Genomic DNA, 15,435 nt, shown 5'->3' with positions numbered 1-15,435 from the left:
GCCATTCCCCCGCCGCGCGGCCGCCTCCTCCCCCCCCCGCCTCTTCCTGGCCGCGGCGAGAGGAGCTGCGCTGGCAGCGGGGAGGCGGCGGAGCCCGGCTGCCGGCCCGCCATGGCGATCCGCAAGAAGAGCAACAAGAACCCGCCGGTGCTGAGCCACGAGTTCGTCGTGCAGAACCACGCCGACATCGTGTCCTGCATGGCCATGATCTTCCTGCTGGGGCTCATGTTCGAGGTGAGGCGAGGCGAGGCGCGGGGCGACGCGGCTGCCGTCTGCCCGCCGAGCACACGCCCTGCGGGGGCCGCCGGGACACCCCCGGGGGGCCGCCTGGCCCCCGGCCCCGGCCGTGTGCGGAGCGCGGAGCTCGGAGCCCGGCCGGGCGCCATCCCCGGGAACGCCCCCCTTCACCCGCCTCGGCCGTGCCCCGGCTCCGCGAGGGGGGGGACGAGGCGCGCTCGGTCCCTTCGTGGCGGCGGCGGCGGGGCTACGTGGCACTCGGCCGGGGGAGGGGTGCGCGGCCGCGCTCGGCCCGGGGGGGAAGAGGGAGAAGGGGGTGGAGGGAGCGGGGAGGGGGTGGGGGGGGCGAGGCCCTGCCGCCGCAGCCCATCGCGCTCTTTGTGTGCGCTGCCCCAACGGGCCCCGCCGGAACTACAGCTCCCGTGAGGCCTTGCGGCACACCCCCCGCCCCTCCCGCCAATCCCGCAGGGGGAAGGGAAACGAGCGGTGACGTGTACGTACAGGGCGCGCACACGTGGCTTCCCGCCCCCCCGCCACCCCCAGCCGCGGGGCCGCGCGGCGCCTGACGGGGCCGGCCCAGCGCCGAGAGGCGGCTGGGGGGGAGCTGGGGCTGCCGGGCCCGGCTGGAAGGCGGCCTCGCCTCCATGAAACTTGGTTTAAAATAAATAAATAAATACATCAATAAATAACTAAAACCCCTCGAACTTAGCTTCTGATCCAAACCGACTCTTTTTTAGGTCCTCTCGGTCACCTCTTGAGAGAACCCGCAAGGGGATTTGCCTGTGTGGTTGCCCAGATGTTCTCAGTGGTGGCCTGTCAAAGTCCTACGCGTCCGTTTTCATTCACTTGATACACCAAAAGTCATTTGTTTAAGGGTTGTGGGTGTTTTTTGCTATGCGGATGGTTTTCAGAGTAATTTTATTCGGCCTTTGATGCTGCTCGGCTTTAGAGTGGAGTTGAGTAAAAATAACAACATATGGAAAAGAAAAAACAAGGCACACCAAGAAAGCCATTATGTTTGGGTTTGCTATCAAAAGTCACCACAGACAGACGTTATATAGTGGTTTGTGGGGTCTGAGGTTAGAGACGTGGACTAACCCATTACCATTTATGTATACTTTTGGGTTACTGTATTTACTGCGTTAATGGTAGCGCTGGAAGTTTTGAGTGGGTTAGATAGGCTGAGGTTTTCACTTGAGGATGTTTTCTACCCCAGCATAGCAGGGCCATGTGCCTTTGCTGGTACAGATGTGGTGTGGCTTGAAAAGATTGCTGTAATTTTTGAAATGCTTTGATATAGGTCTTGGAAATCACCTGGGGTGGTTAGTGTTGGTATGGTAAGGTACTTCTACTGTCTGACTTGGCCAGCTGAATTAGGACTTGGAGTGGTTGAGAGAGCCTTCAAAGGGCAGTTCATAGTTGACTAATGTTTTGGATTGTCCTCTAGAGGCTCCATCGATGTGTAGGAAGCCCGACGCAGTTACACGAAGTGAATGCTCCGCAATGTATTAAAGGATTCACAGAAAATCTGCTGCTTGTTTACAAAGTGCTAGTTTAAAAGATTAAAAAAAGTCTTTTGAATGATAATAAATGCTGGTAGTAATATAATGATTATCTTCAGATACCAAGGTATCCTTCCAAGAATCTTAGAGATGTTTTTTATTAATCCATAAGATGAAGCAGGGATGCTAGGTTTTTATAGCAACGGGAAGCAAATCAGATCATGAACATTGTAAAGCACGGTAATTTTTCCTGCTCTGTTTTGTTTATTCATGCTCTTGGTTGGGATTCACCAAAGATATCATAAAGCAGAAAATTAATTCATGATTACTGACTGCTCTTTGTTTTTGGTTTTGTTTTTTTTTTTGGTGTCATCCCCCTTGGCCAAAAAAGACTTCAGAACAAACATATTTCCCCTCTCTTTCATTCATTCTGATTTTTCTAGCTGTCCCTCATAAAGGGGTGGCATAACTACCGCTAAATTTTATTTTTTTTTGCCAAGGGATCTCCAGGGTCAAGTGCCAGTTGTAGTGAGTTGGCACGCAGCTAGCACAGTTCTTTCTTTATGCCTTTTCTTTCTTGTTCACATTTTTCAAATAACTTACATGTTTAGGAATATGATATTAACCCTCAAAATTTGTCAAAAAGTAATTGTAAGTTTATTCTTGTCCATTGCTGCACACATTGTGGTCTAGGAATTACAGGACATTATACATGCTGTTAATTTAATAATACATTATGCGCTGGATTTTGCAGTGTGTGCTATCATTTTAATGTAGAAAATAGTATTTGTAAGTAGAATTTTTGAAATTATTTCTGTAGAGATCTATAGAGATCATGCAGTCTCTTCTACTGTTAGAAAGTCAAATGAACTGACATGATAATGTGAGCTGATCGTTTTCCTAGGGGGGGACAGATGTGCTGGGGAAGGGTACAGAAACCAGTTTTCAGTTCAATATAACTTATTTCAGTGAGATTTTTATGGCACTTCTGTTTTTTCTTTTTCAGATTACAGCAAAAGCAGCTGTCATTTTTGTTACGCTTCAGTATAATGTTACCATTCCTGCCACAGGTATGCGTCTTGCAGGTGTTTATTCACGAGACAGTGTTCTCAGACATTGTTAGTGTGCTGTATTTTCTAAATTGACAGTAAGATGAATTGCTAAATTTGAATAGATGTTAAGTAAAACTTTTAATGAATCATGTTAGGTAAGATGCGGCTTTTCTGTTGGAATCATCCTTAGTACTAAAACCCAGTCTGACTAGTAGATAAGTTCATGTTAATTCTTATTCTGATTTTGCAAATGATGATTTTTTTTTTTTTTGCTAGTCAATGGAAAGTTGATAGTTTAACATAACTTTATATTCTGCTTTCAGTGCATTTGGGTAAGCTTCCTAAGTGCATTTAAGTTCTCATTTTTATATTGCATTCTTCCAGAATCAGTTTTAGTTTGTGATTTTATGAAGAAGACTATTGTAAATAGATTCTAGTGACCTAGCTCGTGATGGCAGTTTAATCTGACATGTATTTGTTCAGTTGATGGCAAATGACTTCTGTCTGAAAGGTTTTACCTTAAGAAACAAACTTAGTAGCAATTAAACTGTATCAGTGCCTAACAGTTAACTCTGTTTCTGTCTTTTAGAAGAACAATCTTCAGAAACAATCTCTCTGTATCACTATGGCATCAAAGACTTGGCTACAATTTTCTTTTACATGCTTGTAGCAATAATCATACATGCTATTATTCAGGAGTACGTATTGGATGTAAGTACAAAATATTAATTCCTTTCATCAAGATAATTGTCAGGTTTTTAATTAGACTTTATGACTAACTTAAAAGTAAATTTTTGCGTTAAAACATTAAAGTGGTAAGACAATGCATTGAAACTTTCAGACATTCTAGTGCAGTTAACACCTAAATGCTAAGTACTAGGCCATATAAATAACAATGGATTTTCATTGCAGAAAATAAACAGGAAAATGCACTTTTCAAAAACAAAGCATAGCAAGTTCAATGAGTCTGGGCAACTTAGTGCATTCTACCTTTTCTCCTGTGTTTGGGGCACAAGTATTCTCGTCTCTGTAAGTATGCTTCCTCTTTTGAAATCTCATAATACAAACACAAGTTTCACTTACTTATAATGATAAATAAGTTTTCAGCTTATTTTTTTCTGGTTTTAATATTAAAGCAGGGACAGGTTTCAAAACTCTGGGGTAGTGGTAGTCATAACTAAGTAAAAATTCTGACAGCGTTACTGCTGCTCAGTCTGCGTTAATTGGATTTACTGTCAAATGAGTAAAGTAAAACGTGGCTTTTAAAAAAATAATGCTGGCTCATTATTGTAAAAAAAATGTTTAAAAAAAAACATCACACATAGTATTTTGGCAGCTTAGAGTGTGGGTATATAGACAGGTTGCTCTAGGCTCAAGTGAGCGTGTGCTTTCAGATGACATGCCCTTTGGTTAGCGATTGTACATGTATGAGCTTATCCCCAGCTGTAGAGCATTTCTGCCCTCAGAAAAAAAAAGGGGGGGGGAGGGGGTAAGCCATCTTTTGTTCCCACATGCCTGGACACTTTCTGAGAAGTATCTGATTTATCGTAGGCTCCTAAATTATTTTTCCCTGGTAGTAGCAGTAGCCTGTTCTTTAATGCGAAACTTCATTTTCTAATAATAATAGAAATTTAAAATTTTGGGGGAAAAAACTCTGTAACATAACGAGTCCTAAATAAATTTTACTCCCCTTAGTTATGTTCAAAGCTTGTCAGCAGTTTATAAGGGAAGACTTGCAGCTGTAATGATGCTGAAATGATCTCTGTCTCATAAGGACTCTTTTCTTCTTCAATGGGAACTTGATTTGTTTTGTTGCCCTTCTTTTTTTCTTCTCAGATAATACATTTTTGTGTTTTTTATTGTTGTTTATATTTTTGGGGGGTAATATATCAATCTACAGCTTTTACTTATGTGTAGATGTCTCAATACTTGTATGTGTACACATTAAATAAATACATGTATTTATGTGCAGTCATTATTTCTGACCAGGAAGTAACAACATTGTGTAACTTCAAGAGTTTTCATTTTGTTTGTTTGTTTTAGGAGAACTATATATCAGATCCAACCTCTCTGTGGAGGGACTACCCGCACACTCTGATTCCGTAAGGCTTCTTCCTTAAAGGATTGTTGGGGGGAGGAGAGGGGTGTTGTCATTTTAAACTCAGGTTATGTCATATACAATTTGTGTAGAATAAATGATCTAAACTACATTAGTCGCTGGTTGTTTTTTTTTTTTTGCATTGATGGAGAAACGTTATTCTCCTTCAATTTATAGGATTTAGAGTCATCTTTCTGTATGCTTTAAGGAATTTACGTTTTTGCAGGTAATTTAAGGAATTACGTTTTCGCAAGTTTTATTTGTCTTAATTTTTATTATTTGGTATTTAGAAATACTGCTGAGAAGTGAGTTGGCTGGCAACAAGGATCTCTATTTTTCTTTCTTTAGAGACTGATTCAATGTGTTCACAATGAAGTTTCTGAAACATTTTAAGTTCATTAATAAAAAGTAATATTCAATTCTTGCTGTATTGTACAGGTTTCAAATGAAGTTTTTCTACATCTTACAGTTGGCATACTGGTTTCATGCTTTTCCAGAATTGTACTTCCAGAAAACCAAAAAAGTAAGTACAAAATGTAAATGGAGAGAATACCAAACAAAGCAACTCTGGCAGTGGAACAATGCATTGCTTTTGGACTTCCAGAGCATTGTTTTACCCTACATTTCCTACCGTGTTCTTATCTGTGTACTTATGTTTTTCCTTACTGGAATTTTGGATGCCCAGATGTCTAGACGAGAATGCCGATGCTTTCTTCTCAACTAAATCCTGTATTTCTAAATGCAGTAAAATCACTATGTCTGTTGTGTAAATAGAAATTACTGGTCTACCTCATCTACTAGAAGAGTGTGAATTTTCCTTTGAGAAAATAAATCTGAGATTTTTTTTTCCAAACTCTTTTCAAGATTCTTGTAATGAATTGTCTGAATAATCTCATTGAAATACAGAATTGCTTCATGAATCACGATACAGGTGATGAAAATAAGCAGTGAATGATTTGCTAAATCCAAACAATATTAAACACCAGGATTTGTTGTAAATACCACTGTCCTCAGCAGAATTTCTAGATAGTTTTGTGTTGAGGTTTTTGATGGTGGATTTTTACAGCACCTTTGCCACCTGAGAGTTTTCTCTCTTGGATTTCTCAGAATTCAACTGCTAACACTGAGTTTCCTGTAGATTTTTGTAGCATGTCTTTTGCCTACCTTGACTAATTTAAGTAGTCTCTTTGCATGTTCTTTCCTCGGGCTCATTTTCTATGCACAGTTTCCTTTTTAAACTCTTCTCTTGTTGCTCTGTGACTAGACTGAGTCTCTGCTGTCAGAGTTCGGCTTTTTTTCAAGAAAATGAAACGTGTGTTATATAACCATAGGTCTTTGTTTAAGAGCCTAGAGCAGGCTTGGGAAAATAGTAATGAGGTGCTTTGTTTTCATACTGTTCACAAGCAGTATAAACACTGATGTTTTACAGACACTTTAGCTAACGCTCCCATACTGTGTTAGTGATATCTCTACAGTTTGAATTAATACCCAAATGTTGGTTGTTTTTCTGTTTTTGCTTTTAATGTAACTTTAAGAAAGCTGTCAAAAATGCTGTATATTTCACAGTAGTGTTTTGTTGGGTCACTGCTTGGAATTTTAGCCTATATCATTTAGTTGTAAGAGTAATGGTTGATTTATTTTAAGGGTAACGGTTCATTTATTTTATCAAGTTTATAGTTGATATTTCTTTCATCACACTGTAACTTATCTTGGCATCTCTGCCTTATTTTTTCTCTTGAAAGAATTGGCTTCTTTTGCTTAGGTTACTCATCTGCTGACATAAACAGCATGAAAAAAGGGTTCTCAGATCAGCTTTCTGTATGGTAGTGGAGACCTCCACCTGCATTTTTCCAGTAGGCCATAAGTCTCTTGACAATTGTTTAAGCAGGCAGCATGGGCTATTTAAGTGTTGCCTTGGTTCTGAAAAGAGAACACAAAAGGCTTGTACTGGTAGTACTTGGAGAACGTGAGTATTTGTACTGACTACTTTCTAATCTGCCTGATACAACATTTTTTTTGTTGTTTTCTTTCAGATAATTTAAAGGTTTTCATTTGTTTTTATGTACCTCTGTATGTGTGTTGTTAGGTGTTGTCACAAGTGGCGGTTTCATTCTGAGCTTTTGTTGGTTTTGAGGTGGAGTATTACAAAAATAGCATAGATCTTACAAGATTAATTTTTTATTTTATTTTTAATTTACATGTGTACAAGACAAAACTGAACCCCTTACTTGAAGCTCAGGGAATCTTTCAGAAAAATAGGGATTTCTTGAGCACAAATGAATACAACTCTACATACCACTTCAAGAGAAACATTAGATCACAGTGATAGTCCACTTCAGTGATTCTTCTGTTCACAGGTGGTACCTTTTGCTTTCCATACACTGTTCGTTTGTACTTTCTTTCACGTTTCTTTCTCTTTATTACTTAGCTTCTATGAAGCATGTGATTGAATGATGCTGGCTAAAACCTTGAAATTTTTAAAATAGATGTCAACACCTGTAAACCTTTTCATTTTGGTTCATTTTATTTCTGTAGCGATCTTACAGAATCTAATGGGCAAAACTACGTAGAACTAAAGAAGCTTTTTCGAAGATACAATAATACATACCAATGAAGTATTGTAATAGCTAGTACAAATTCAGATAAGTCATATCAAAGATAAAATTGCCCTTCTGAAAAGCATCTTTTTGATGTTTGATGCATCTTCTCACATAACATATGTCTAAGATAGCGCTTACTTACCAATAACACGTGGTAAGTCGTGTGGAATTAGAAGATCTAGGCTGAGTAATTCAATGGAAGAACAGGCCACATCAAGGTAGCTGGGAAGACAAAAAAAAATTTCCAAGACTAGGAAATAGCCTGTAGTAATGTATAACACTGTAAATTAATGTTTGACATAATTTATAATGTATAATTACTTTTTTTTTCTTGTTAATAGGAGGATATCTTTCGCCAGATTGTCTACATCGGACTTTATCTCTTTCATATTGCTGGAGCCTATCTTCTAAAGTGAGTCAGTTGTAAAGTTTTTGCAGCCTTCAGTCACTGTCTTAAACATCTAACAAAATGTTTGAATGCTTGCTCTATTTGCTTTGATAGTCTGACCCATCTTGGACTTGTTCTTCTGGTATTGCATTACTTCGTTGAATTTCTTTTCCACATATCCCGTCTTTTCTACTTCAGTGATGAAAGATACCAGAAAGGGTAAGTGCTCATTTCCGTCTCGCGAGCCTCATGCATTTAACTTACCAGAAGCCAGAATTACAGGGAAATTCATACAGTATTTCCCTAGAAGCCACAGTTCTCCAAACTCATTTTAGTATTTATATCTCTAAAACACCTTTGTTCTTTTTTTTTTTCACTTATTCACCTATACAAGTAAATGTTCGTAGCTGTATAAATGGAAATCAAGTCTCACACTACTTGAAGAAAAGTTTTCATGTACAGTTCTCATAGGAAAGGCAATAGCATAAGTTGCTAATGCAATCAGTTTTGTAGGAACATGCTCACATTCTAATAGTAATAACAGTCACTTTCTGTGGAGTTGAAAATAATTTTCAGAACATAGTTTTGGCTTGTAGGAAAAAAATGCTAGGCAAAGATTTTCTTTTTCTCTTCGAGTACTGGAAGTCAGGATCAGTTTAGGGTAAGTACAAAACAATGAATTTAGTCAAGTTCTTAATTCTCAGATGAATTCACGTAGTTAAGAATAAATATTTGCATTGTTAGTCCTTGTGGTGGTATGAACAGAAAATTCTTACAGTGTTTGTGGTATTTTTCTTTGTAGATTTTCACTGTGGGCAGTTCTTTTTGTTTTGGGAAGGCTTCTCACCTTGATTCTTTCAGTCCTCACTTTTGGCTTCGGACTGGCAAGAGCAGAAGATCAACAGCTGAATTTCAGTACTGGAAACTTTAACATCCTGGCTGTTAGGTACAATAAACTTGGAATGGTTCTTAAGCATGAGCTATAAACCTGTGTTAAATACGCAATATAAACGGTGTGGTATTAATGCTAGTACTGAATGATTAAGTGTTTTCTTGCACCTAATGGGATCAATAGGTATAGCTTTGGTAACAAACTTGTAACAAGAAAGTGAATAATTTACACTCCACAGGTGAGAAATCTGTAACTATAACCTATTATTGATCACCTGTCCTTTTAATGAATTAAATACAAACAAAAAAATAACATTGCCAATGTAAGAACATCTACTTATGCATAATCCAGAAAGAATCACTCTAATGCAACTGAGGAACCTGAGTAAAAAAAACAGTTTCAGACGTATAAAAAAACTATATGAGGTACTATTCTACTTTTCTTTCCACTTTGAACAAGATGAACATACTGATAAACTTTTATATCTGGTGTTGTTGTTTTTTTCCCCCTAGAATCAGTGTGCTGGCCTCCATCTGCATGGCTCAAGCATTTATGATGTGGAAGTTTATTAATTTCCAGCTTCGGAGATGGAGAGAACATTCTTCTTCTCAGCCTCAGACAGTGAAAAAGAAGTTTGTAACGGCTAAAGGAAAGACCTCCAGAAAAGAAAGAGGTTTGTATTTTTAGGTTTCCTGTTGCTTTGACTTCTCAAAAAACAACTTCAAGTAACAGAGAGCCTTATCTGATATATGTGCTTAAACTTTTTATGTTTAGCTCTCAGGTGAGACAAGTCAGTTATAAAACAGTATTAGTGAAATTTTTTTTCTATTTAAAAAAAGATGAACGTGAGTCATCTATAATTAAGGGTTTGGGTTTCTCTTCTAATTAACTGAATGAAAGAATTACCATTTCTTCAGTTAATGCAGGATTGGATTTTATTACGTCTAATTTTATTACTTGTGCAAAATGTGTCATGCTTATGACATGCATTTATAAAAAGGGAACAGACACATTTTTAGATGTTTTCATTAATCAGATACTTCTAAATTCTTGCAATGAGTTTCAAGCAAGTTTTTCAGTGCCACTAAACCCAGGTTTTAGGGGAAGGAGGTGGTTTGATGATCCAGTAAATAAGCTTGTTTGACCATCTTTACTAAAAATAAAAATTTGAAGCTTTTTAAAAAAAAAAAATGGGAAGGTAATAACTGCTTACTACTTTAAACCTTAGTATTAATAGCTCTTGGTTTGACCTTTTGATTATGTCAAATTCTTCTTATGAAGAGGGCATGAAAGACAAATAGTCTGCCTTTTCCTCAAAGGAAAATGTGTTCTCTTTAAGTAAATAAGTAGATGTTTCTATTGTGCTGTTAAATTTCTGTTTTGTTAAATGTTAGCTTGAATAGTTTCTGCGCTTTTTTGAAACTGATTCACCACAAAAGATTATTTCCCCATGATCCTTTGCTACCAACTGTTTGTTGCCAACCTGTTCCACTTTTTTGATACATAGAACTTAGTGTATAAAAACAGTTATACTGATCAGAGATAAATTTTCAACCTTTAAGTTTTTCTTTATATTAAAATCACGTGCAGTAGAGTATTTCTGTAGTTTCTTTTGATCGTTTTTTATTAGCACAACTTGGTGATTGGTGTTGTGTTTTTTTACTTTTTACTGCCCAATGCTAACACACAAGTACTTAAGGTGACAGTCTGATTTTTTGTTTGTTTTTGTTTGGTCTTGGTTTGGTTGTGTAGATTTTGAAAATGTTTATATGATACCAATAGAAAAACACGGTTGGACTTTTTTTTATTGAGTGAGCCTGTTTTACTATGTAGTTGTCACACTGAATCTGAGCTTAATGTTTATTAGTCTTACTTTTTTTTTTTGTGAAATTCATTTAAAACTTTTAATAGAAGGATCTGTAAAATGTAAACTTAAATAGCATTTTAATCAGCAAGTTAAAAATGTAGCTTTTAAACCTCTTGAAAATGAAACTTTCATTCATGTAAAACAGTCTTGTTCTGTGTGTGTGTACCTGGATGGATTTTGGGAACCAGGACACAAAATACGTTGCTTTTAGACTGTGCCAAAATCAAGAAGTGACAGTGGAAAAATTCTGATGATGTATGTGGGATACCCAGGCACTTGCTGATTTTTATTCTTTATTTTTACTTGTTTTGACTTAACTGTTCAAAAAAAAATGTGATCTCAGTTGTCTGGCTTGGGTCTGGCTTATCATTTGTAAGCTTTGTAAATCAAGAATAACCCAAACTTTTTGAGAGGAATCTGAAGACACAAACTTACAAGGGTGGTGTCATTTACAACCAAATAAAGTTAAACAGATTTGGACTGTTCCTACGGGACTAATTAGACCTGTGACTGGTCTCTTTCTCATGTTTGTTTCTGATTTTTGGTTTATTTTTAATTACTTCTGTTTAGTTGCTTGTTTGCATAAATGGGAGTATTGGGTGTAGTGAGGGAAGAAGGAACATCAGCAGTTGTTTTTGTGTGTTGTGATCTGCAAAACACCTGGAGATGGAAAATGTGAATTTAACCAGTTTTTTTATATGGACAGGTACAGCAGTTGCTTGAAATCCGAATGATACTGAACGATAAGAGCAGAGATGTAAGCAGCAGGCAGTAGAGCTGACTATGCACTTCTGCTCTTCAGATCTGTTCTGTAAATTTGGTTACTGTCATGCAACAGCTGTGCTTCCATGGGTCATGGTGACATTAAATGAAGAGGATACTTTAATTCACAGTGGTATCATGTTGCTCTGTTTTACTCTGTTGTGTGCATGATGTATCTGTAGATGTTGGGTCATTGTTTTGGCACAAATGTTTGCTGTGAAATAGTCAACAAAGTGGTACCTGCACATACTAAAACTGTTGAGACCTTTTAAGTCGAGAATTGGGATTGAAACAAGAGAGCTACAGCTGCTAACAGGTTCTTCCATTGTGTTCTCAGATGGGTGTCCAGTCTTGTGCTTGAAGTCTTTCCATACTTCTCTCAAATCTAACCATTTAAATATTTTATTCAGAACATAAATGATTTCTATGTTTTTTAAAGTGTATGATTAATTAAACTTTTATTTATACATATATACACATATACAGTTTTCCTACGTATATAAAAAGCTTGTAAAGGTAAGTTAAGGAGTGCAATTTTATCAAGTATTAAAAGAACAAAACAGGTGGGAAAACGGTCAAGACCTATACCAGGGAACTGTATATACTATATGATCCCAAAATTTCATAGGATTGTCTCATCTACAGGTTGAATATTTCTCTTTGTAAGAAAATATCTTCTAAAATATACTACAGCTAATCTTGATTTTCAGTTTAGATGTAATATAATGCAGACATTTCACTATTTGGCCATGTCAGGAAACTGGACTTCAGTTTTCATAGTAAATTTTAAATTCTGAACTTTGTAAAAGCTTCATTATACTATTTTATCATAAAATATGAGATTTAATGAAGGAGATGCATCAGAAAAGAAGTTAACATTGTTTGTGTAGGGCCTACTAAGAAGTAATAATGAAGTGTCTTATTCTACTTGAAAAATACGTATTTTTTATCTTTTTATTTTTTAGAAAATGGAATAAATGGAACAGTGACCTCAAATGGAGCAGACTCGCCTCGCAGCAGGAAGGATAAATCCTCGTAAAACTGGGTTTTATTAAGTTAATTGACTAATGTCCCCAAAGAATCTGCTTTTTACATGGATGGCCCTTCAGCACTAGAGATGTTATAGATTAAAGAAAATACAAATCATGTTTTTTGATTATTGCTATTGTTTTGTGAAACTTTTTTTAAAAGCCATTTTGACTAAGAAAAAAGGTTTATCTTTATCTGTCTACAAACACTTCGGGGGGGTGGGAGGGTCACAACATTTTTTAAATAACATTGACACTTTTTTAAACACTTACTGTGATGATAACTTCACTTAATGAGGATCACTGATGCAATGTATTATTTCTTTCCAGTTTTTGTAATATTGGTGATATATACTGTTTACCAATTTCACTTTTTCCAAGTTCTTCAAGAAGTATTGCAAAATTGAAGTAAAAACTTAGTATGCATTTCAGATATTCTAGCTTTTCGTTAATTACCTTGATTCAAATTCACAGTTCAAATTGGAATTCTAAGACCACACCAGTAAACCTTTTTATTTTGTAGTTATTGGCTACACAATGTCTGCTCTAAGAATTGCCCCATATCATTAAAACAAAACTGAACTAATTGGAAATGTTGCAGAGTCTTATTGCTTGTTGGTTAGAAATATCCTTAAAGGAACAAAAAACCTTTCTGAGATACAGCTTTAGCACTTGAAAATTAGAAGGGAAAGTGCATGTCATTGAAAGTGTTCATTTGAGTAGCACTGCTAACTGCCGTCTGTGCTTTTAAAAGTGTACATATCTTGGAGAATTGGTGTGCGTTGGACCTTCTTTGAAAACTTGTCTTTCTGATTTTAGAGGGTGGAGGTTCTTACAGCGTGTTGTTGTGCTTGTTTTAGGAGGTATTTAATGCTCCGTGAAGAGGGAATTTGTTAGATAAATGGATCAAGTTTTGACAAACATTCCTTTATTCTAACTGCTTTGCTTTGTTTTACCTCTGTTAGGAAATAGTTTGATTTCTCCTATATATATTTTTATGAAAGAATATTTAAAAGCTACAACTTCTTAAAACTGGTTTATTGTGCCCTTTGCTACAGCTGGAAAAATCTTAATTTAAGATTTTTTCCATTATCTGTCCTTCATAACGGTATTAAATGTGAAGCCTTGTCCAGTTGATTTTCCAGTTTAATATGCAGTTAATGTTTTTCCTCTGTATCCTTTTGTAATGGGAATAAATCAACTTGGGAACGAGTTAAAGATTTTTATTGTCTTAAGAAGTTGCTAAATCAGGCTTTCAAGTTAACCCAAGTATTAGACTGCTTATTGATTGAGTAGGAGTAATTATAAGCAATCAACCTGATAAATAAAATAGTTTAATTAAAACTGTTACTATAGTTTAGTTTATACCCCCAAAAATAATAAATCTGCCTTCTGTATCTTACACGGTTTGGTTGCTTACTATACAGAATAAACATTTCTAGTACAAAATGTTGACTACATGTAACTATCCATTCTTCAATCATATAGTGCTATTTAGAGTTATTACAGTATAATTTATTACATGTTTCAGCTAATTTAAGTCACAGTTCCTGAGTGCTTGCTTCACAGCTCCTGAAGTGGACTTGACAGACAGACTTGCTTAACTTGAGAGCTCTGGGGCAGCATGCCCTGCAATACACCCAGTCTGCTTCAGTAGAAGTAGTTATATCATGTATTGATCTGCAGAAATAAAACTCAAGTAGCACAACTGTGAGTCTATCCGATCTGACCATGAAACTGGAAAATTGGAATTCAGAAATGTTGGGGGAATGGCATACATTAAATACTGCACAAAATCATGTTTCATGTCTGATATTTTCTAACAAAGACCTTCATAGATTCTGTGCCTTGCTCTCTCAAGTTGTACCTTAAGCCAAAAGGGGCAAATATTTAAAGTTCTTGTGTGGTACTTTGACTCTAAATCAGTTTGTTTGTGATATCTGTTTGTCTTGGTGCTGTCAAAATCATAAGGGGTGGAGGAACAAATTGTGAAGGGAGCTTTTAAGGTACTTCTTGAGCTCTTTGAGACATTGGAGACTGATGGTTGTTCCCCTGAGGCAAACTGTTTCCTGTAAAGCTCGTTCTTTGTCACAGGAGTCTTGAAATGTAAACTTAAGGTTCTCTTCCAAAAACTTCAAAAGAGTATATTCCTGCCTGTTAATATTGGCGTTGCTTTTTGTCTCCTGTTGGCCTTATGGATGTTCTTGGCCTTTGAACTTTACAAAAAGAACTTTTATTTCAGCGATGGCTTTATCTTCATCCTTGCCTTATAGGAGTTGATGCTTTGTGCCAAGTAATAGAGAATTATTTCTGTTATTCTAGGATTTGAACAGAGTATTGAACAACAGTTTCTTTGATCTTTTGTTTCATACCTAAAAATCCCTATTTAGAGTTTGGGAGAAGGCATTCCTGACTTCCTGCAGAAGCAATAATTTTTAAATTTTCTTCCTTGGGATGGAAACCCTCGTGAATTTAGAAGATTTTGGGACTTCTATTTCCAATTTATTATTATCTGCTTTGGCATAAGATCATTTTTGTTTACCTGAACAACTGCTTTTGAGTTGCTTAAAATTCTGATTTTCAAATCTTACTGCATTTTGGCTCTTTGCTTGTAATCTGGGGTTCAGTAAGCTGGAAGATTAGTTGGCTAATCATGTTTTCATGATTATGAAATCAGGAAGTTTAGAAATTGAAATGACTGAAGAACTCATTATAATATTCCTATGCCTAATAAAAATTGTGCTTAGGCTGTAGTTATTTATCCTGGTGAATTACTAGGTCCCACAAAAAAAGAAGGCTTTGTCCATGTTCAATGGATTTGAACTGAGTGATTCATAGAGACTGTGGTTAGGGTTTTTATTCTATTTTCTTAAGGGCCCCCTGCCTTGTCAGAATGCTTTCAAGACTTGCAATAGATGATTTCAAGACTCTTTTTTTGGCCCTAAATGTATGTTCAGATTATGTGCCAGGCAGGATTGGTTATCAAAGCCAGGATTTTACTAAGTAATT

At 36.9% G+C, this 15,435-nt stretch overlaps 1 protein-coding gene across 1 annotated transcript; it reads left to right on the top strand.

Annotated features, from left to right (window-relative positions):
* The first annotated feature begins 23 nt into the window (after window positions 1-23).
* Window positions 24-13,646, top strand: TRAM1 (translocation associated membrane protein 1). Its single transcript, XM_066993075.1, has 11 exons — window positions 24-234; window positions 2,746-2,809; window positions 3,381-3,502; window positions 3,704-3,820; window positions 4,835-4,893; window positions 5,328-5,412; window positions 7,831-7,901; window positions 7,992-8,096; window positions 8,680-8,823; window positions 9,282-9,442; window positions 12,364-13,646. The coding sequence occupies exons 1-11, from the start codon at window positions 112-114 to the stop codon at window positions 12,435-12,437; spliced, it is 1,125 nt and encodes a 374-aa protein (XP_066849176.1). The 5' UTR covers window positions 24-111; the 3' UTR covers window positions 12,438-13,646.
* Window positions 13,647-15,435: the final 1,789 nt, after the last annotated feature.

This window comes from Anser cygnoides, chromosome 2 (assembly GCF_040182565.1).
Source record: "Anser cygnoides isolate HZ-2024a breed goose chromosome 2, Taihu_goose_T2T_genome, whole genome shotgun sequence".
Taxonomy (NCBI): domain Eukaryota; kingdom Metazoa; phylum Chordata; class Aves; order Anseriformes; family Anatidae; genus Anser; species Anser cygnoides.
Note: the sequence above shows the minus strand (reverse complement) of the source record. Positions and strands in the feature narration are given on the sequence as shown.

Excerpts from the sequence above, each read along its gene's own strand:
- TRAM1 (XM_066993075.1), top strand. The coding sequence starts at position 112 with ATGGCGATCCGCAAGAAGAGCAACAAGAACCCGCCGGTGCTGAGCCAC. Across the intron at positions 3,821-4,834 it reads GCACAAGTATTCTCGTCTCT|GAGAACTATATATCAGATCC; the intron begins GTAAGTATGCTT and ends TGTTTGTTTTAG. Across the intron at positions 9,443-12,363 it reads GACCTCCAGAAAAGAAAGAG|AAAATGGAATAAATGGAACA; the intron begins GTTTGTATTTTT and ends TTTATTTTTTAG.